Genomic DNA, 22,095 nt, shown 5'->3' with positions numbered 1-22,095 from the left:
CAACGGCTAGAGACATATGGTGTGGTCTACATCGGAATTAAGCCCGTGATGCGCTGCCACGACTTGAGGGCTTTTTGCACCTGACGTCAGCGTAGCGTAGCTCCTCCGCAAGAAAATCTACGCATGCACCCAAATACATATAATACCTCACAGTAACATGAATAATGAGTTTAGAGTTTTACTTATTTTAAAAAAAAATTATATTTTCTTTTATCAAGTGGATAACTTTTTTTTTTTTTTACAGATTTTAAAATTTTACACCCACCTTGCCATTTTTCAAAAAATATATATATAATAAGGGCAAAGTTGATAATTTCAAACCTTCATTCAAAGATTGCATAGTCTCATCAAACATCAGATGATATTTATAATTTATATATAATGAGCCGGTATGCGTAATCATGTCAAATTTCAGAAGAACTTATTGTAATCAACGGTTTGTGATATTAAAATATTAAAATACCAATTATACACTTAATTATTTGCATTAATATAATTATTTATTTATTTCAAATGATCCTTATTATCTTTTAACTTATTTATTCTATATTTTCACTAATGTTCGTCACTTGCTCTATTCTTATTTCTTATTTCAATTTTATATCGTACCTATTTAATTATATTTGTACAATATTGTGTCCCACGGTGGAAAGTATTCTAAAAAATATTGACATATATATACTCCTTAATTTTAAAAATGTAATATCTACATATATATATATATATATAAATTATTGATCTATACATTAAAAAAAGTGAATGTGTTATGGTTCTTAAAATAGATTAGATTTGAGGTAGTCAAACCTATAATGTGTAGGTCCAAATATAATCATTTCTTGTAAGAACTATTTTTAGTGAAAACTACATAAGAACAAAAAGGTAGATAGGTTTTGAAAATGATCACCATTTATATCATTTATTTTTTGTGGATAATACCTTTAAGATAATTCTTTTTTTTTGTTTTTATTATTTTGTGAATGTACGTAATGTGTTGGTTTATTTATTTTATTTTTATTTAAGATTAAAAAATACAGTTATCATTTTTAAAGTATTTATCATACATCAATTATCCCATTAAAGTATTAAAACCTTTAAAAAAAATCCCAACCTTTTATTTTTAAGTTTGAAAAGCCCATTTTACTTTTATAAAATTTCTTTATATAAAACATTAAAGGAAGTTCTAAAATGTGAAGTCATCATTTGTCGAATTTTTTTCTAATTCTAGTTTTACTTATTCATATAACTCTTTTTTACTTTCATAATCCTAATTGGAATTCACAATTATTTAGTTTTACTTATTGGTTATACTGAATTAAAAATAAATTTACATATATGCATACATATATTTATATATCTACTCAAAAAATCCAATTAATAAACTAATAAAAAAAATACAATTCATGCACATTTATTATATATATGATAATCATATAAATGTGGTAATTATATAAATGTAAACATTGATTTAATTTTAACTTGATTTGATAAGCAAGTGAAACTAAAATAAAATGATCCCAAGTACTTTAGGATTACAAAAATAAAACAAAGCTCGATGAGAAAGTGATACTAGAATTAGATAAAATTTTGACAAAAGATTGTTTTGACATTTTAAAAATCTCTTTATTTATTTTTTTTCACAAAATAATTTTTGTAATATTAAAATGAACTTTTAAATTTTAAGAATTAAAGGTCAAGGGTTTATTTTTAAGGTTTTAATACTTTAGGGGGTAATTGATTTGGGGTGGATACTTCTAGGGGTGGGTGTCGAGTCAGGTAATGAAAGTTCGAGTAGCTTGGATCGGGTACCCGAACTTTATCCCGACCTGATTTATCGGGTACCCGATTCTCGGATACTCGAATTTTTCTGTTTTCTTTTTTGCTTTTTAAAAAATGAAACATTTAGAGGCAAATTTTGCCTTGAATGCTTGAACTTGCATTCAACAAACAGAGACAAAATTGAAAGAGGCAAATTTTGTCTTGCCCCTGTAAATTATAAATATTGACAAATTTTTTAATTTGGTGTTATAATTCCATTATTTTCTTATGATATTTTAAAAATTAGAATTTGAGAGAAAGAAGATGGATTTTTATTGGGATTGAAAGTCTTGATTATTGACAGTTGGGTTGAGAACTTGGGACTTTGAAAAAGAAGAAGAAGAAAAGGAAATGTATGTACGTAGTAACCCTAGACTAAAAAATAATAATTTTTGAATTTTTTTAAAACTTCGGGTACTCGGGCAATTTGGGTAAGAGAATCCTACCGAAACCCTGATCCGACTTTTTTAATTTGGGTACCGAATTTTTTTAAAAAATCCAAAAAAAAAATAAAATATCCAAACCCGATCGAGTCGGGTAGTTTCGTGTCGTGTCGGGTTCCTAACTACCCGACCCAAACGCCCACCCCTATATACTTTAGGAGTACTAATTCCTAATTAACTCTTTTATTTATAATATATTTTAATATTTAAAAAATTATTTATTATATGCAAGTTGATTTTTTAATTATTGATAAAAGTATTCTTTTTTATAATTTTTCTATTAAACATTTATATATAAACATCCATCAATAACAATAATAAACTAATATAAATTTTAATAAAATGACACAAAATAAAGTAATTATCCACATATCTGAAACTCATAATTTTATACTTATCTATAATTATTAGATCAAAATTCAAGACCTTATCCGCAACTTTCTAGTTACAGATACAGCTGACAACCTAATCATATTTAACTTGTCTCAATCTTATTTGCCCTAAATCCATTCATGTTGGTGAGATATTGAGAAATAATTATCATTTTTTTTAATATTATCCTCATACGAAAAAAAATAAAAAATTCATCTTCATGTGCTTTTTAAAAATTTAGTAATTTACCTCATCGTGTTTTTTTAAAACGAAGCAGTTTACCTCCCTACATAGGGAAGTATAGTGCTTTATTTTTAAAAAAGTATAGGAGGGTAAATTGTTATTATTTTTTTATAAATGATAATTTGCTCATTTACAATACCACACGAAGTAAATTGACTTAAATTATATAATATAGATTAATAATAAAATTTTTATTTCTTAATTAGCTTAATATTATTTTTTTGTGTTGCTATTATTTATTTATTTATTGGGTTGGTTTGGGGGGGGGGGGGGGGGTTGTCTGGTGGTAACATTGTACATATTTGAACAAAACAGGAACAAAGTCTTGAGATTTAGGAGATGTGTAAGAGTTAGCACATGGACCACGTGGACAGTGTAGTGATCGTGTTTGTCCCAGAAACTTGTTCTAAAAGTCACTAATCATTAATAATGATAAATGGGTGTGGACCCCAACCCTCCCCATCGTTCAAATATATGTTATCCTCATTCTTAATTATTTGTTTTACAAGTCATTTCATGTTTCTCTTTGTTTGCTTTCTCCTTTTTACACATATATTATATTATATTCAAATATCAAGAACTGAATTAAAATATTAATCATTTTGACTAATTGCAACATACATTCTTGATTTTCATGTAATATTATATTTAAGCTCTTCTTAAGATGTTTGGTGGAAGTAAACGTACATTTTGACATGTATGTTGATTCTCATGTATTTAAACTTTAGAGATAGATTAATTATATAAACCTTAACCGACATAAGTGCAATTTGTCGAGTGCCATTCTTATGTTCCCGTTTATGTAATGGAGAAAAAAATATAAATAATTATAATATTCTTTTTATTATAATAAAGTGCAGTTGTTTTACGAACTTATGTGTCCTTTTTATTGAACAAGTTAACTAAAACCACATATATTGAGGAATTTGAGATATTTCTCCCCTCTACTTTTATGTATTCTTGTCATAGATTTTGGACATCAACCATAAATTTGTTGCATGCCCAACGTAAATAATTATAGAGATATCGAGAATAGTCTAGATGAAGTTATTGGAACCTTTATCATAGGACAAAGACTTTGGTAAAAATTGGTGACCATTTTACGATGTTAACTAGGAAAAGAGGTTTTGACCATCATCACCTGGGCATGAACTGATGTTATTTGTCCATACCATGATACCACAAATTCTCTCACTCACTCACATTTCAACCCCACACCCCAAATGTATACGAACACGTGTACGTACCCACCCCCATTTCATCTACGTATTTTATTCTTCCCAAAAATCTGAAATGAATTACAACCAAATGAATTATCATACAAATAAATAAATAGAAGATATTTTAGGAACAACCAAACAGGAAAAGGCCCAACACGTTCAGAATTGTCGTTTTTCTTTCTTTCTTTTATTTTATTAACTACGAAATACAATTATATGATTATGTTTCTAATCGTTGATACAGAATAAAATATTCATTTTTAAAAATCATAAGTGTTTATAAAAATATTTATAAATTAAGCAAACATAATTTAAAAATAAAAAATAATTCATTCTTATCGATTGAATCGTTTATACAGTGCACGTGCACGTCTAGAACTGTGGAGAAATGTGCCAGCAGCATGGAAGCGGCACTAACTTGTGCAGCATAACTGTTTGTTCTAAATTCAGACCCCCATGAAAAAGGTATAGTGATAGAGGGCACAATGATTTTTCTATGTATATATGTTATATTGTTTATCTTTAGAAATAAATTATTTTGATCTATGTGGTCTAACTTTAATAATAAGATTGTAATTGTGCAAGTAATATGAATATTTTTTATATATTTTTTCTGATTGGTATTTATAGATTGAAGGTTCTTGAAAAATGTATTTAATTATTGACTAGATATAATGTCATTAACTTTGTCACTTTTATAAAAGATATGAGTTCAATTGTATTTCGGCAAATTATATGATAAATGAATTACGTTTATCGTATGTTGTTTGCATACGATTTTATTACTTACAATAATAGTTATATCTTATATTATTTTATTTGTTATGTGATTGATTTAGCATGGAGCAACCTAGTTGGAACTGGAATTTTTCCACCATGTTTACGGATGTTTTGTATTTTGTGCTCTGTCTCTAGGAGTTAGGCTGATATTCTATCAAAATCATGAACTTTTAGGCCCAAGATTTGATTTGGGATTCCCAATCTAAAAGCCCTAAACAGGCCCAAATGATTTGATTTGGGCGCTCACCAGACTTTCTTCTGCTTCAAGAATTCTACTGTCAGCTCAGAGGAAAACTGGAAAAGAACTGTTGAATAATCGCAAATTGAACAACTCGAAAGTTATGCAGATGGAGTTCTATGTCGAAGACGGGAAGCAATTAAACCCTAATTGTTCTACTTTAGTTCTGGTTTGTTTTAGGGTTTTTTTCAGAATTTTCTTCTTTTAAATTTGCAGTGATCGTCGTATTCTTATTAACTTACTGTAAAGTCGTTCTTTTTGTTGTGTTTTGAACTTTGCAGCCGGCTCTATCGATTGGAAATGTAGGGCAGCTAGCGGTGGATCTATTAATCTCGTCTCTGAAAGCGGAGAAAATCGGCTATTTGGATGAGCCGAATGTGCTTCCTTGCGTCGGTAATGATGCTTATTCGCCGTCGCCGCTCGGAGAACTAGCTCTCCCTGTCGAAGGTCTGTGTTCGGATACTTATTATATTTTCGTATCCTTACAAATGTTAGTCTGTTGCTGTGTTGTTTCAATTTGGAGACTTTTGTTTCAGATATTTTGTGAAGGTTAAAATTTTTGATTGAACTTGGCAGCTTATGAATCATCTTCTAGTAGAATGACACTTGTGCAGCAGCGATCTCCAGTGGTTAAGGTAGTGATTTTTGGATTGGTTAATTTAGTTGTCGAGATACTTTATCCCGATTCTGCTTGTGCATCTTGTGTTATCTTCAATTTCCAGTTGATTTCTCAGGCAATTAGATCATTGTACAATGATGGATTACTTCGATCATTTAAAAGGAGGTCATGCAATCTGTTTTAAGTATACATGGACTTATAGACAGCGTTTCATTGTAAAATTCTTGTTCTTTTTTTTTTGGTTTTATATATATATATATATGTATATAAGAAACCCCGGGAGGATATTGTTTTCTCAATTTTGTTCGTGTAAGTTAGGTATCAAGGAAATCAAATGAGTGGGTGCACCCATTACTTTTTTAATGGATAACTAGACTATGCCAACTTAATAGGATACTGCATATATATTGTTGGCAAAAGAAGAGAATCACTACAAGAGATCTTGTGTACAGGGTATGATGATGGAATATGCGAAGAATGTTGCCAGTTTTGCGGCTGCGAATGGGAAGAATCATGTTGTCATTCTCTCCAGCTTGGATTTCGGGCGATGGAGAAACATTGACATGTTGAGGTATTCACTCCAATTAACATCTACTTTGTTAATAATTGCATAATCTACCCTCTGTAGGTTTATCCCCTGCTATTTTAATCTATACTTTGCAGATCTCTTTCCTGCTATTGCAATATAGATTTTATGCAGGTTTATTTCTTGCTATTGGTTACAGCAATGAGATTCAAGCTATCAACTATTAGGGCCCTTAGGTGCAGTCTGTGACTGTTGATTTGGGCTATAACCTACAACTGATAAGAATTTATTAATACATTGATAATTTAAGCTGAAAATTATATTTGAAACTTAATATACTATTTTCCAAGCCTCCCAAGCAGGAGACAGTTTTGAACTTCATTTGGGAGTAGACCACATTCTGGACTGGCCATGTCGTATAATTCTTTGCCAGCCAAATTTGACCAATTTTCTATCTAGATTGGCAATGTTTAATAACTTGCAATGACTGAACTGTACATATTGCGATTGCCATATAACTTACATTTTCTCTTAGTTTTCCCATAAAGGCTTGACTTTTTCATCAAGATATGAAATCTCATTTTTTCCGTATTAATTGCCACAAAGACATTGTTTATATTTGGATATAAGAAGAAATCTCTGCTTTTTAACCATATTTCAATTGCACCACCATGTAATGGTAATTGGTTTCACGAACTTCTCATGTACTACCTTCATATATGCATATACTTAGTTACACAGTAGCAAGAACGTGAGGGACAAAACTCACATCATAATATTTTTCTTCCTATAGGTTATCATATAAATTGAGTTTACTTCATATGAGATTTAGTACAATCAACTGATCCCGCTGTGAAATCTATCAGTGGTTTGCAGATATATTACTTATCTAGCTCCAATATGGATGGAACTGACGCTGACTGCGAAACCCTTGGGTGGAATAGACTGCAAGACTATAATCCTGCTCAAAGAACATGGAAGTATCTCAATACATTAGCTGAACAAGGGTCCGTGCCTGATGAAGATTTTTCTTCTGAGGAACTAGAAGATGAAGACTACTACCCAAGTTTGCCTTTTGCTGCACTCTTTTCCTGCTTTAAGGTAATGCTTTCTAAAACATGTGTTAGACATTAATGATCTTCTAGGTTGAAATCACATTTTTTTGCATGATCCAGCTTGTGCAACCTTGTTTTAGCACATGCACCGACACATTACATCTTTGTATCTATTTCTCTATTTATTATTTCCTTTTGTGTGAGTTTACTGTCTTTGGTTTAATGGATGGACCATTTCTGGATGGATATATCCCTCAATACCATAGTAATGATATATACTTCTTTTGCAAATGAACTTCTTTTGGCATTCGTGAAATATCATCAGAGGAACTGGCATGTATTTTATCTTTGCACTTTCTCTCCACAAAAAATGTCTGGTAGAGATCAATTAAGCGTGAATTTTGAAAATTTCTGTTTAGGAACTCGACAGGAGTTTGAAGTGACTATTAATTTCATGGGATATAAGTGCTCCAAATTTTGTTTTCCAAAAGCCAGACTTGACATTGAACTTGCATAAGATCTTAACCTTTTCCTTATGTCGCTTTGCTGAAAACAATAATGGTTTTTTAAGGAACATTTGTTATGTTGGATAGGCTAAAGGTCTAAAGGTTACTTGCTTATTGTGTTACTGCTCTGAGGGAGACAACATACCCGAAGCCTTCCATTTGGCTGAGGCAACAAGTAAACTGATGGGGTTGAGCCACAATGAATTTCACGGTGAGCTATTCTTAAACCTGCAATTTACTATTTTCCCATCCTTCCTGTAGTTACGAGTTCTCTCTAAAAACTGAAACCAAGACATTGTTGTGACCTTTGAGGAGTATTTCCTGGTTTTAGTTTTCTTGTGGAACATGGATTGCAGCTAAAATTTCAGTTTAAAATGGTTTCTTCAACGCGTTACAATCTCATTTGCACATGATATTGCTTTGGATACAGTAGACTAATTTTCTGGTGTGTAATTGGTCAGGCAACGTTGCTGGTAACTGGATCATGCCGTTCTCATGGCAGAGTGTATATGGACCTCCACCGGAGATGACTCTTTTCTAGGCAGACACTGATGGTTTTTACGGATGGCAACGGATATACATGTTAGTATCTGCAGAAACACAGTCATTGGATCGATCCAGTTTCTAAAATTTTCTTATTCGCTAAACATGTTAGGAATCTTTTCACATAGCTCCAATAGCTTGCTTTCTTGAACGAAAGCTATGGAAACTTCAGCATTGTTTACTACAAAACCCAACATTTGCGCCTAAGTTACATGCTACACCAAGAAACTTGGTGTGTGCATAGTAATTTATTCATCATATAATGACAGGAAAAGAAAATTCGTGGATATGAATGACGTTGACTTGACATACCAAGGGTATCGGCTAGTGGTACATACTTTATGGCACGATTGTTACAAGCCTGTAGAGCATTAGGAAGAACCATCTAATATGATCTCAAAAAGGAATTAAGCTTAGTAAGTGAATTCCAAACAGTTAGCTCCAAGTACGTTACACTTTTATCGCTCTAATGAAATCAAGTTAGCAACAAAATGTGCAACGTTTTATAGGGTTAGAAATGTGAATTGGAGTAGTAATTAGAAGTATATATTTGCATGAATGAGTTCTTGGCTACCCAGCACTTGGTATCTTGGGTCTCTTGAGACTTTTGGCTTCTAATAAGATTTACGATGCAACATTTACGTGTGGCCTATTAGCTCAGTTGGTTAGAGCGTCGTGCTAATAACGCGAAGGTCGCAGGTTCGAGACCTGCATGGGCCAATTTTTTTGAATGTATTTTTAACTTTTCCTTGAATTTTGTTTATAAAATCGTGGAGTAAAAAAGGACGATAGGCCCAGGCCCCAAAAGCCGAATTTGATCCAATACATAATTGGATACTCGAGCCAGCCCAAAACTCCTAACCCCCTTCACTCACTGCCCACTATAATAAAGAAGAAAGAGAGAAACGAGGGGTTAGGGTTTATCAAGGTCGACGGAAGAGGAACGTAGAGCAACACGACTGTCGAAAATGTTTCCCGGATTATTTATGCGCAAGCCGGACAAAGCGGCTGCGATCAAGCAGCTCAAGAGCCACGTCGCTATGTTTGGTGTATGGGTCGCCGTCGTTCGCGTCACTCCTTATCTCCTCCATTACTTCTCCGATCAAAATGAAGAACTCAAGCTCGACCTCTGATTCTTCCCCACCGCGGTTGTTTTTTTTTTTAATTTTTCTCTGTAAGCAGAAACTTTTCCGGAATCAATTTATTCGAGCTGTTATAATGTGTGCGTGAATTTCCGTGCGGAATTTGCGTAGCATCTTTTAAAAATTTTAGCATTAAGGTTCTCTTTGGTCAACCTTTTGCTTGTTGAAAAGTTTAATATTTTGCATTTTTTTCCGTCTTAATGAGCTGGAGTTACATTTGCAAGATTTCTGCGAAGCTTTTTAGAAATTTATATCTAATCTTGAAAAAGTTGTTAATATTTTGCTGTTACTTATGTTAACACATATCATTATTCGAATCTCATCTCTAATTGATATGTTCGTCCCTATAGTTGGAAGTTGATTGGTTGTATAGTTGCATCTTGTGTTGTCTTTTGGTTCTGTAACTTTTAATGTTTTTGCGGTTGTCTTGGCGCATGTGTCTACTCCTTGTCAAAAGTTCAATGGTATAGCTTAACAATTCAACTGATTTTAATATTAACTGCCCAAACTACATCCTGGCTCCTCCTCCTATAGAAAGTAAGGTTATGAGCGGGCAACTAATACTTGTTTATACAGCACAAAGGTATAGGTTTATACATGCTAGATTATTTTTGCATCCCTGCAAGCAAGAACTTGAGTCAATATAGGATTTGTGTGCGGTTGGTATCATTTAGGTGAAACCGAGTCTCAAACTCCCAATTCACAATAACTTTATGCAGTTTACTGTATAATCCCCACTGCTTGAGACTTTTGAGTAGTTGAGGTGAAGTTGGCATGAAGCGATTATCTGAACCCCTACTTGGTTGTTATTTTAGTTTCTGCCGTTTGGTTTCCAGTTAGAAGAGTTAATTTACTGATGTTGAGGGCCAGCTTTGATTCTTTTGTTGCTAGCAATTCATGCATGACTGGTGTATGTATGCGTAGAGCAGTTAAATAATTTGGGCCAGTGAAACTTCTTTGAGTTGGGGGTTTCTGGCATTTGCCATGAAATTATATTTTGCCAGTGTCTATCTTCAGGTGGTCGGTGGTCCCCTAATATATACGTTATAGTTATACAATGTATTTTAAAACATAGTTGTGATGGCCTGAACTTTATGCGTCAAGGACCCTTAAGCCATGTTATAGTTATACAATGTATTTTAAAACATAGTTGTGATGGCCTGAACTTTATGCGTCAAGGACCCTTAAGCCATCCCCCGCCTGATGTTTCCTGTCTTTTGGCATTCTTGTTGCAGCTAACATGCAAAGTGGCAGGAGGATTTGAGAGTTGCAAGTTTTATTTCCTTGTATTTTCTTTCCTTTGCAGGATTTTTGGAATCCAAAAGCCATGGATAGTAGCTCAATTGTTTCAGATAAAGAATTACCATCTGTCCTAGTTTGTTTTTCTAGTTTCTAAGGATGTGTATGATGACATGAATGTTTCATGTAGACACTTGCATAATATTTGTACTTGTTGAACATGGATGAGTGATCACAGGACATAATTTTTAAGTTCTTTAGGTTAAGATATGTTTTTGCCTTGCCAGTTTTTTGGTTCTTGAGTGCCCCTCCACTGCATATCCAACACAGTACACTTTGATCTTGGTGATAGAATGCTGCATACCTTAACTAGCCCCATTCCAGAACCAGATCCAAATTATGTGGGAAGACTGGAAGTCTTCACGCTATTGTGAATTCCCCATCTAAGTTCATATTCTCCAATCTCCCCCCTGATTTTTCCAGTCATGCCTAACGACTTTGTTCTCCATTTTGATTGACTGTTCTATAAGCAAGGAATCATGTATTTTCTTAGTTGGTTTAGCTGGAGCATTATTTGTAAACTTCTCAAGCAAGAATAGTCCAAAGTTCCTCTCCGACTGCATGTTTTCGGTTTCTTGTGTTTTCTTAAGACCTTAGAATTTGATAATGAAAAGACCAAACGTAGCATTAATGTTATTGTTGCTTGGGCCTCTAAGGGAGTGTCTTTGTCCGCAATGTGTTAAGAGGAGGCTGGGTATGAGGAATTCATAATGTTGAAAGTGGGGGCAGGAATAGGATTGGTGGTTAATGTCTTCTGTTCTGATAGACAAATGAAAGAAGCATGTCAGCTGCCAAAAGACGCCTGGCGTTCTATCTACAACTCCTCATCCTTCACATTGAAGACAGGATAGGCACGCTTGTCCTTTCTTCCCATCAATCTTTTGAGCTTGAAATGTAGCAGTGGAAAAAAAATATAATAAAAAAGAATATATCACATATAATTTTATCATTTGAAATTTGCTGAGGAATAGATTCGTTTAATTATCTAATGTGGATAGAATATAACACAAAGATTTATATGGTTTCAAAATCTTTCTATACGCATGGTCGCTCAAAATCGATCTTGCTACAATAAGTTCTGTGTGAGGGGGAAAAAAGCGATTCATCAACTATTTCTATTAATCTAGCCTAGCTGAAATAGAGAAAACATATCAACAGACGAGAAATGTCTCGCCAAAGCAATGGTCGCTTAGCAACGGACGAATGATGTAGAGACGAATCGTCTAATCAAAGTAAACTCCCTTAGGTTGAAATTACTTAAATCACATGCACCTCATCACATATGTATGCTTGAATCCAAACATGTTCAATCATACTCGGCGATAGGTACCATGTCGGCTGGGCCAACCGAGACCGCAAAATAATGAAAGTGGTTCCATTCCATCTTCACACATGAAACTTCACTGAATGAAAACAATGATAGCAATGAAAATGAGATGTCATATCCAACATAAACTGACCACACACTTGAAAGAATTTGCAACCATTGAATTCCTTTTAAGTAGGAAATCCCACTTGGAAACATAGTCGAAAAACTCGATTCAACCATGTTGAGAAAAGTTTTAGAGACAAAAAAAAGAGTAGACCAGACAGGTATCTGTAAGAGTAATCCCACGTTTTCTCCTACCAGCAAATCTTTCTTTCTTGTTAACAAATCTCTTCTCAAAGCTGCGTTCAAGCTTACCAAACTCATTTATTGAAGAAAAGGATGTAATAATTCGTAGAATAGTAGGAACCACAAGTTATCAGTCAATTCGCTTCAAGAATTTCTGTGATTGATTGGACGAATTGTTTTGGTGGCGAAGATTTGAAATTGGACTCAAAGTCCAAGAGGAACTTGTATACACATTCAGATGGAAAATGAATGGTAGATCCCTTGTGATCACGGCATACAGCAATGAAAAATATTCCAGGCTCTATGGGAACAAGTGCTAGTATTGCTTTGAGACTGGGCCAGGCCATCTGCTCATCCGTATCTATTTTGTTCATGTCTTTAGGCGTCGGATTCTACAGCTATACAGCCTTCTGGTAAGTCTTTCTCCATGCTCCAATTCCAGTACATGCATGTAGGTCTATACTGCACCATAATAATGATTTGTGAGTTCCCGTTTCATATTGCTAATATGACAGCAGAACTGGAAATTCTGCAACATACCTTTCAATGCCTGCACTATGGTCAAAGTTGATAGTATATTAGCACATGATAGTTAGTTGTAACATGGATAAACTAAACAACGGTATAACACAAGTACAGCCACAATCAGCTCAGGAATTTGGCCAGTCTCAAAATCATGAGGAATCACTACACAAGAAAATTAAATGAGGGCAGTATGATAAAAGCAGCAATCTGAAGGATATGCATGAGAGCTTGCACTTATCACATTTATTTTTTCGCTGTGTACGAAATTTGAAGGAACTCAGATAAAAGTGGCTTTATCTTTTTGGATTCTGAGCCAAAGCGGCCAGTTAGCATGTATTTGCAGACTCAAATGTTTGAAGTGACTATTAATGTAGTTGTGTTTTCTATTTCTACATGTTGATCTCTCAGCTTTTTGGTAACAATAATGGGTTTAGTTATCCCATGGAGTTTCACCTTAGCGCTAATTGACGGATATTCCATCCTGGCTAAGTTCCCAATACATCAGTCAGGAATGTTGCAAGTTATCATTCTAGGGGACTTGGTAATTCCTACTCTTGGATCCACATATAAAGATATGATTATTCATGATGTAACAAAGTTTGATTTTCATAGGTCTTATCGGTTCTCACACTGGCGGCAGCAAGCTCAACTGCAAGTATTGTTGATCTTCTGCTCAAAGCGGATGTCTCATTCTGTCCTCCAAGAATCTGTAGTAGATATCAGATTTCAGCCGCCATGGCCTTCTTGTCATGGGCTCTTTCCCTGACCTCATCTCTTACCAATCTTTGGTTACTTCCTTCATTGGATGCTGATTGAGTTCTCTAACAATTAATTGCAAACTGCTACTAAAGGTGATGCTACTGCAGGTGGATGTCATACAAAGTTTGCAGACAGTGAGTCTTACAGACACTAATATCTGTGCAAGGTAAATTTAGAAGTTACAGACAACTCGTGCTTGTGTGCAGACAAAAGTTTGTAAATATTGGGGATATAAGAACAACACTCTGTATATGGCAATTCAATTGAATACAACACACTATGTTGATGTTCAGAAAAATCATCTTAACAATCTAATAACATAGCTTACTCTTGTTTTTTTAACAAAAAAATGGGCAGGACCTGAGCAATAAATACGAGGAACAGGTCAGCATTTAGACTCCATGAAATGTTGTAATGTCAATATATATAGAGAAATAAAGAGATCTATAGTACAATAGCAATTTGTGCAAATAAAGTATAAAATCATACACTACCACCATAATAATAAGTGCTGATGGGAAAGAAGCTCAGTAGATCTCAACACAAAATAATCAGGTAATACAGGAGATACAACAAAACATGTCAAGAGTATAAACTTCAGCAGTAACAGTGCGAGCTACCTTGGACTTCCAATGGAAAGATGAGCCACCCCATGCATTGAGTATCTCTATGACCTTTTAAAATCAAGAAGCGCCAAGTGACATTATATTCAGGAGATCCATAACGTACAGATTGAGGCAACATCTCCACTTCTTTCACTTGAACATACAAAAAGATTGCTTAACAGCAAATTACGTAGTTTCCGCAAATTTCAGAACATAAGGTAAATTGAAAAAGACCCCTCGCCATTGCTTAAGTCAATAAACATGTGTACTATCAAGAAGCCATTCTGCTTAAAGCTGCAGCATTTTTTATGTGTTCACTGTGCAAGAAATGAATTGTAATACGATCCACTTCTATTCCTAGGACAATCTTTCACAAAGAAACTCTTCCTCAATTTGGTTCCAATTCTACTAAATTTGGTCTGAACCCTTTTCCCACCATCTCCACCTGAAGCTTTAAAGCCTCTTCTATCTTTCCCTCCTGGCACAAACCCCTCATCAAGTTTTCATAATTCTCCTTCTCCAGAACAACATCATGCTTCTTTACTGCTATCCTGTAAAACTCTGATGCTGCAGATATTTTATTCTTATCACAAAGCGACTTAATAATTACATTAACCGTGGAACTCCCTGGACAAAAGTTTTTCCTGCACATATCCTTGTACAACATCGTTACAGAATCAAAGTCCCCCATTTTACAGTACCCGTTTATGAGATGTTCAAAAGTAATACAAGTACTCTCCACCCCTTTCATCACCATTTCCCTATAAATTTCTTCGGCCCTCCCAACCTCTCCAATTCCACAAAAACCACCAATAACTGTGTTATATGCCACTGCATCATGATTCAAGCCTCTATTATCCATTTCCTCCCAGACCCTCATGGCATCCTTCATTCTCCCGTCATCACAATATGCTGCCATTAACACATTAAAACTATAGATATTCGGCACACAACCAACACTTGCAAATTCTTGCCACATCTCCTCAACCTTATCCACCAAACCTTCTCTATAAAAACCAATCATAACCACGTTCAGGGTATTTGCAGTCGGACAAACACCCTTGGCAGAGCTCCGATTTCTCACCACATCATCCACATCAAGGTAAAAAATTTCGCGATATAAATTGTATCCAGCAGAACAACCTCGACTCTTTGCCACCGATTCAATCAAAAAGTTACAAGTACGAGTTCTCAGATACACATTCTTTGACTTCAGAATTGCGTAAATTTCAACGGCAATATCAATCTTTTTTGACTCTAAACAAGCTCGGACTAACAAATCAAACACAAAAGGCGCAGAAGCACAAGTTCTATAAGTTATAATCAGTGCCTCCAGAATCGCAACCGGGGTTGCAGTAACTTGCTGCTGGGCTTCAGGGAACCGAGACATAGCTGATTTTATTAGGTTTTGGGCTTGCAACTTAAGTCTTGAGCGAGCGAGAATGTGAATGACAGTAGCATAGGAGTAGAGAGAGTGAGAAGAAAGAGAGTAGTCGACGGTGAAGTGAAAGAACCGCATAGCCAGGTGGGCATTGTTGCGGAGTTGAACTGCAATTTCAGAAAATTGTGATGCAGTCAGGCGTTTATCTTTAGTAGCCGTGAGGAGAGAACGGAGGTTGGACCACCGGGATTTTGAACGGTGGTGTTTAAGGATTGAGACTGCGGCCGACACTAAAGCGTCGCCGGAAAGTGCCGGTGGTGATGAAGAGAATGAGCTGGGTTTCGGGACATAGTAGAAAGAATGGCAGGGGATTTTGGTCATTGATCGAAGAAACGCCATTGATGCCTGTCAGAAATTTCGTCGAACAGAATGTATGCATGAGTTCCGGAAAGTACAAACTACAAATTGGGCTGGACTGGGCAGGGACTCGCACAGAGGCCCACTCGTACCCACAACGAAGCCGGTGAATCCGAAAAAACATCTCAATATCCAAACCCTCTTAACTGTTTTTTTATTTTACGGTAAATAACAATAGATTTTCCTCAATTTTATTTATAAATACCCGTTATTATTTACAAAATTATAAATAATCATTTAACAAGTACTTTTTATAATGTGTTGTCATGAGGAAATATTTGTTAGACGATCATTAATTTTACAGGGGTATTTGCACTTTTCCAAACAATGAGAAAATTTGTTGTAATTGCGGCAATTTTCAAAAAACCTATTTTAATTTCTTTTTTTTTAATAAATAAAGCAATTGAGTATACCATTAATACAAAATATTTATGGGAATAATTCACACAACCATGCATATATCTATAAGTAATGAAAAAATAACATTAATAAGACTCACACCAAAATGGGCTAAACTTAACTCAATTGCTCCTCTCCGTTAATCTAGCTAACGACGTTAATTTGTTTTTACGAAATGATCGTTACACTCTTACTTAATATATATTATTTTTTATTTTAATGATCGGTGATTTATATTGATTACATCACAGCAGTTAGATCTAATAAATTAATTTTAACCGTTGGATTTTAAATTTATAAAAAAAAAAATAAGGGTTCAGATTTTATTGATAAAAAATATTATTTGTAAAAAAAAAATTAACACCCAAAAGAGCATGTAATATATAAATATAAAATCACTCAAAATAAGTAAAAAATCTACATGTGAATATATAAATACCATAAGAGTATTTTAGTAAAAACACACAAAAAAAAAAAGGGTCAAGACAGTTAAAAAAACATCCCTAAAAGCACAAGGAGCGCATGTAATACACCTTCCATTAATTACTAATAAAAGGGGTGTTTTTATCTGAGTTTTACAAAATATAGGAGGTTTTTAGCCTATTTTAAAAACACGAGAAATTTTTTAACTTTTTCAACAAAACACAAGAGGTAAAATGTATATTAACCCATCAAAATATTATCCATTGAGAAAAATATTTAAATTTTTTTCCCACATACTTTCTTGCAAGAAACTAACTTTTGAGCTGACGAATAATGTAATATAACTTACAAATATAAAAAATTAAGACTTACTATCTTATGTTTGTATTGTTTATTGAAGATTAATTGTGCCCAAAAAGAAACATTATTGGACTTATTCCCCATTCCTAATTCTCTCTCAGTCTCATTTTTATGGATCGTGTTAGAAAAGCAGTTCAATTTTTTTAAAAAAACAACGAGTGTTTACTTGATCTGCTGGAATTCGAGCTTACAGGAAGTCCAAGTCTATTAACTATTCAGGTTGAGTTATCGGCCATATGAGTCTCATCGAACAAGGACTTGAAATGTCTATTTTGTCCAGATTTTAGCATAACAAATTATCCATTTACCCTCAACTTAATTATTTGATTCTCTTCACTCATCTTTTGAGTGAATATTGTGGAGGAGTTCTCTTTTCTCTACTCTATTTTAGCATATGGAATAAGGAACCTAATGTTTTACGACTCAAGAACAAATCATTTTTCCGTCCCTGTTGAATCGAGCGTATGTTGTTGTGTCAAAAATTATAACCATTACCAACTGTAAACAATAAATATGTAAATTGTATAAAAGTATGTATTTTATTCTAGCTCTGTTTTGATAACAATTATTACGATAAAAATCAGTAATACAATTTAAAAAAATAAAATTAGGCTAATAATTAAACATTATCATATCTTAGTCTTGTTTGTGACATAAATCATAGGATAATGTTCCGTTTGAACAAACTTGTAATACTTTAGGTATTGAATGTTTTCCTTGAAAGAGAGTGAAAGTAGAGATTCTATATATTAAAGTTGGTTCTTGTTAGGCTAAATTGGCATTTTCTTTATGTTTTTTAAGCATATAATGAAGAGTTGAAACAAGTATAAAGATTTCATATTTGGACCATCGAATTTATTCCTTGGCCCTACACACGGATTTAATGTTCTATTACAATTCTTGTTTTATATATACACGTCAATTTCTTTTTAGATAAAATTAACCACGTAATATTTATATACGTGATGTGTATATGTAAAATAAAATATAAAATAAAACATAAGTTACGATAGAAAATTTAATCCGACGTACACAATAATTCCTGATTAATGGTAAATATACCAATTATTAAAGATGAAATAAAATCCCAGAATATCTTCTTTATTAATATGCAAATTCCATAAATATAAATAAAAAAAATGATTTTTCTCAACTTTTGTGTATGTGTGATGTGTACAAGTAGGTGCAAATGGAGAAATCATTTAAAGTGAAAATTCCATTCTTATATGCTTCATGCCTTTTGCAAATTTACCCCTCTCCCTCTATTTCCACAATTGCTTCAACTTCAAGCCATTAACAGCCTTAGACTAGTTAACTACAAACATGCATCTTTAAAAAAAAAATTATAATTCAAATTAAGTTCGATTAAATCTGAACGAATTATACTATAAATATTTTATATTCGTAAGTAATGTGTAATTTAAAAAGAGTTATTAATCACATGTAATTATACGAAAAATTCTAACTCAAATTAGGTTTAGTCGAACCAAATTAACCATAGAGTAAATCTGATACAGTTCACACTTGTTACGTGATTAGTCACTTTTTTCTGAATTATATTGCACTTGCAGTATAATTGATTTAAATTCAATTAAATTCAAAAGATAATTACATTTGTTATATGATTGATGACAAACGAGTGGAGAAAAATTTAGACAAGCATCTTTATAAATTAACCAGGGGAGTTTATTACACGGCCCCTCTACAGTTACCAAACCATGAAATACAGCGAGATCTCCCACTTCAGCCACCCCCACCACAACCTCAAATTCGAGTACGCCAAGGCGCCGTTCAAATGCGATGGCTGCAAGGAAGTTGGCATCGGCTCCTCCTACAAGTGCGGCGGTGCCGCCTGCAATTTCGACCTCCACACCCACTGCGCCATACCTTCACCCTCCATCACCCACCCTTTCTACACGAAGTGCTCGTTCCAGTTCCTCAGCCGGCCGCCGGGGCAGGAGGCGCGTTACTGCAACGCGTGCGAGAAGAGCGTGACGGGGTTCGTGTACCACTGCCAGTTGTGCGGGTTTGATCTCCATCCTTGCTGCGCGAAGCTGCCGATGGTGCTGGACGACGGCGACATCAAATTGTACTTGTTCAGCAAAGTTAGCGCGCCGTGTCACAGGCATAGTAGCAAACCAACCTCATCCATCCTCCTTTTTTTTCATTATTATTTTAGATTACTACCAATGTTTATTAATTATTTATGAGGGAAATTATATATTTGAATGGAAAAAACAAATTAAATATTTTTTTTATTGTGATTCTACATAATTCAAAGCTTATTATACATCCATTTATATTACTTACGTGGAAAAATTCAAAAAATTTTAGTACTTGGGCTAAAATAAATATTATTTGGGACCAGTTAAAAACAAACCCGTTGATAATTTTGACATTAGTCGAAAATGCACACTTGATGTTTGTGCAATTTACAATAATATTTTTATTTCATTAATAATTTATTATTAAAATATAATTAAGTATAATAAAACGTGAGATATATAAAAAAAATATATGAAATATTAACTTATCATTTTATCTTTTTGATCATTTACACCATTGATTCTCCACATTTGTAATGATTGATATCATGGTATATCTTGATGCCGTGTGCAACTGATTGGTGCACCTTATGTGAGATATTGTCCGTTTTAATTTTATAGAACTCTTATATTTTATCCTAAATACATGTTTCACTAGGGAGATTATGCGGGCTTATAAGCTCTCATCATTTAGTAGTGTCACTGCAGTACGAACAAAACCATGTCCGTCCAAGGTCTCTCATTTGAGAGGCTAATAATATAAACACGTGTTCATATCGTTTGTAGAGGAGGTACTTGAGTGATTTATAATATGCAAGACATCTTCTTCCTAGTATATCATAGTTTTAGGATAAAATCTAGAACTCATACATAATCAGTGTAAGCGATATATTGTATAATGGAATATCGATCGAGTTACAAGTCGTATGTTAATGCTTTTTTTGGTTTAAAACCATTCTATTAAGTAGGTGTGGGAGAAAGGGGAGGAGCTGGAGCTACAGATCCTCGTGCAAGAAGTACAACCTACACGTGGCGTGCGTGAAGGAGATGCTGGTGGACAGCTGGCAGGAACTCTACAACGGGAGTGGTGGGTACACCTACACCGATGGCAGGAAATCCGTTCCCAGCTTGAAAGCCACGCTGGAGACTCACAGTAATCACAAGAAGAGCAGCAAAGGGAAAGCGCAGAAATGCTGTGAGGTGGCTGGACTGGCGTTGCAGTTTGTGGTGTCCGCGCTCCTAGGAGATCCCACCACCCTTATTGCTGGCCTCGTCGGCACATTAATGTCTAAATAGAATTCAACATATATCCAAATTAAAATAATAAATATTAAACTACGTATGTGATAATGTTAAGTTATGTACATGTGAGTGTGCCAATAAAATTTATTTTTATTATAACAAGATTTTTTTGTACATTAATTAAGTAATTTCATAGATTAATATATGATCAGCATAATTTTTTGCTAATGTATTCAATTTGGTTAGGTCATCATTTTTGCTAATATCAGCAAGTTCGATAAATTTTGATTAATGAATAGATTTATTTGTTAGATGGAAGCAAACACCACGGATGCTAAATATAATTAATAAAATATTATTTTATATTATATATATATTAATACGTATATTATTTATAAAAATAATAGATCAAAATCAAGATCCAACTATTTTTAAATAAGGGTATAAATATTATTTTAAATTTTAAATTAAAAAACTAAAAAAAACACGTGTAATTCACAAAACGCGTCAGGGGACATTTTTGCTTTATTTTTACAACACAAAGGGGTAAATTGCTGCTTTATTTTTCACATGAAAATAAATTGCTTATTTTCCTTAATACAGAGGGTAAGTTGCATTTAAACTCTTATAAAAGTACAATTTAAAAAATAAAAGTTGAGAAATATGAAATACTTGCTAATTCAATAAAAAAAATAATACTTATTTTTTACGGTATAAATAACTATGACTTAAAAATCATAGTAAATCAATATCATTTACCACAGTTTGATAAAATTGATGCGAAAAATTAAGTTTTGATTACGGTTAATCGATACTCACTATTAATTTTACCTATAGGCAAAATATTTACTATAATTTTTAGCTGTAGCAAATATTTTGATTTTGTTTGTAGAAATAATGGTTAATATATAGTTGTTATGCATTTATGTTAATTATCCATCATCATTTTTTACTTTTAACTATAGTAATTAGTCATATTTATTCTAGTGTAATTTAAAATTATTCGAATAAATTCCAAAACAAATATTAAAAAATTAAAATATTTACTACAGAATCTACCAATGCAAACACAATGTAATTTTTAAAATACTGTACGTTCTTCTTTTTTTATTTCTGAAATAAGTCAGCATATTTTAATCACACATTTGAAAAGCAGAAGTTCGTCGACTGTCACATGACCATAGTCCAAGTACCACAATTTTATTAAACATGAGTATGGCATTAATTATATATCCTTAATATTCGTGAATAAAATAAATAGCTAATTACGCTCTCTTTTCTTAATATTTGATATAATTACACATAAAGTTTTTGTAGTTTGAAAAATTATATAATATTTAGTATTTTTGAGATTTGCTTCTGCTAACAAATAAGTCATTCCATTAGTCAAAATTCATCGAATTTGATGATATTAACAAAAAATTCATATAAAAATTCATGTCCAGCCCCGATTGACTATTATTGATTTATTACAGGTCAAATAAACTTTTTATGATCAAATTACCTTTATACATCTTCATACG

At 33.4% G+C, this 22,095-nt stretch overlaps 5 protein-coding genes and 1 non-coding gene across 11 annotated transcripts; 5 read left to right on the top strand and 1 right to left on the bottom strand.

Annotated features, from left to right (window-relative positions):
• Positions 1 to 4,999: 4,999 nt before the first annotated feature.
• LOC105172862 (clast3-like protein) lies at positions 5,000 to 8,647 on the top strand. The gene is made up of 7 exons (XM_011094451.3): positions 5,000 to 5,280; positions 5,393 to 5,558; positions 5,688 to 5,746; positions 6,183 to 6,301; positions 7,123 to 7,357; positions 7,905 to 8,028; positions 8,279 to 8,647. Exons 1-7 carry the CDS (start codon positions 5,215 to 5,217, stop codon positions 8,356 to 8,358), a joined length of 849 nt encoding a protein of 282 aa, XP_011092753.1. The 5' UTR covers positions 5,000 to 5,214; the 3' UTR covers positions 8,359 to 8,647.
• Positions 8,648 to 9,006: 359 nt separating this feature from the next.
• On the top strand, positions 9,007 to 9,080 carry TRNAI-AAU (transfer RNA isoleucine (anticodon AAU)). Its single transcript has one exon. It is a non-coding gene; the product is annotated as a tRNA-Ile (tRNA).
• A 165-nt stretch (positions 9,081 to 9,245) lies between these two features.
• Positions 9,246 to 9,654, top strand: TOM6 (translocase of the outer mitochondrial membrane 6). The gene has a single exon (XM_011094452.3). The coding sequence runs from the start codon at positions 9,329 to 9,331 to the stop codon at positions 9,491 to 9,493; it is 165 nt and encodes a 54-aa protein (XP_011092754.1). The 5' UTR covers positions 9,246 to 9,328; the 3' UTR covers positions 9,494 to 9,654.
• A 2,551-nt stretch (positions 9,655 to 12,205) lies between these two features.
• Positions 12,206 to 16,240, bottom strand: LOC105172864 (Tetratricopeptide repeat (TPR)-like superfamily protein). Of its 6 annotated transcripts, none has more exons than XM_088885967.1 (2): positions 13,571 to 16,240; positions 12,206 to 12,971 (listed from the first exon to the last, which is right to left on the bottom strand). In XM_088885967.1, the coding sequence occupies exon 1, from the start codon at positions 16,083 to 16,085 to the stop codon at positions 14,694 to 14,696; it is 1,392 nt and encodes a 463-aa protein (XP_088742093.1). In that variant the 5' UTR covers positions 16,086 to 16,240; the 3' UTR covers positions 12,206 to 12,971; positions 13,571 to 14,693. The 6 variants fall into 6 exon arrangements, with proteins under 6 accessions (XP_088742093.1, XP_088742094.1, XP_088742091.1 ...); XM_088885968.1 differs by having other exon boundaries at positions 12,206 to 12,966; XM_088885965.1 differs by having other exon boundaries at positions 12,206 to 12,878.
• Positions 12,697 to 13,757, top strand: LOC105172975 (CASP-like protein 5C1). Its single transcript, XM_011094602.3, has 3 exons — positions 12,697 to 12,829; positions 13,350 to 13,482; positions 13,554 to 13,757. Exons 1-3 carry the CDS (start codon positions 12,699 to 12,701, stop codon positions 13,755 to 13,757), a joined length of 468 nt encoding a protein of 155 aa, XP_011092904.2. The 5' UTR covers positions 12,697 to 12,698.
• A 2,720-nt stretch (positions 16,241 to 18,960) lies between the features above and the next one.
• Positions 18,961 to 20,734, top strand: LOC105172865 (protein VACUOLELESS GAMETOPHYTES). The gene is made up of 2 exons (XM_011094460.3): positions 18,961 to 19,410; positions 20,299 to 20,734. The coding sequence occupies exons 1-2, from the start codon at positions 19,004 to 19,006 to the stop codon at positions 20,624 to 20,626; spliced, it is 735 nt and encodes a 244-aa protein (XP_011092762.1). The 5' UTR covers positions 18,961 to 19,003; the 3' UTR covers positions 20,627 to 20,734.
• The last annotated feature ends 1,361 nt before the right edge of the window (positions 20,735 to 22,095 follow it).

The sequence above is a fragment of the Sesamum indicum genome, linkage group LG10, assembly GCF_026168435.1.
Source record: "Sesamum indicum cultivar Baizhima isolate 11 linkage group LG10, ASM2616843v1, whole genome shotgun sequence".
Classification (NCBI taxonomy): domain Eukaryota; kingdom Viridiplantae; phylum Streptophyta; class Magnoliopsida; order Lamiales; family Pedaliaceae; genus Sesamum; species Sesamum indicum.
This window is presented reverse-complemented; position numbering and strand designations above follow the sequence as displayed.

Coding starts and splice junctions, on each gene's coding strand:
- LOC105172862 (XM_011094451.3), top strand. CDS start 5,215: ATGCAGATGGAGTTCTATGTCGAAGACGGGAAGCAATTAAACCCTAAT. Junction 5,281..5,392: donor ATTGTTCTACTTTAGTTCTG/GTTTGTTTTAGG, acceptor TGAACTTTGCAG/CCGGCTCTATCGATTGGAAA. Junction 5,559..5,687: donor ACTAGCTCTCCCTGTCGAAG/GTCTGTGTTCGG, acceptor TGAACTTGGCAG/CTTATGAATCATCTTCTAGT.
- LOC105172864 (XM_088885967.1), bottom strand. CDS start 16,085: ATGGCGTTTCTTCGATCAATGACCAAAATCCCCTGCCATTCTTTCTAC.
- LOC105172865 (XM_011094460.3), top strand. CDS start 19,004: ATGAAATACAGCGAGATCTCCCACTTCAGCCACCCCCACCACAACCTC. Junction 19,411..20,298: donor GTTAGCGCGCCGTGTCACAG/GCATAGTAGCAA, acceptor TCTATTAAGTAG/GTGTGGGAGAAAGGGGAGGA.
- TOM6 (XM_011094452.3), top strand. CDS start 9,329: ATGTTTCCCGGATTATTTATGCGCAAGCCGGACAAAGCGGCTGCGATC.
- LOC105172975 (XM_011094602.3), top strand. CDS start 12,699: ATGAAAAATATTCCAGGCTCTATGGGAACAAGTGCTAGTATTGCTTTG. Junction 12,830..13,349: donor TACAGCTATACAGCCTTCTG/GTAAGTCTTTCT, acceptor TTGATCTCTCAG/CTTTTTGGTAACAATAATGG. Junction 13,483..13,553: donor TTATCATTCTAGGGGACTTG/GTAATTCCTACT, acceptor TGATTTTCATAG/GTCTTATCGGTTCTCACACT.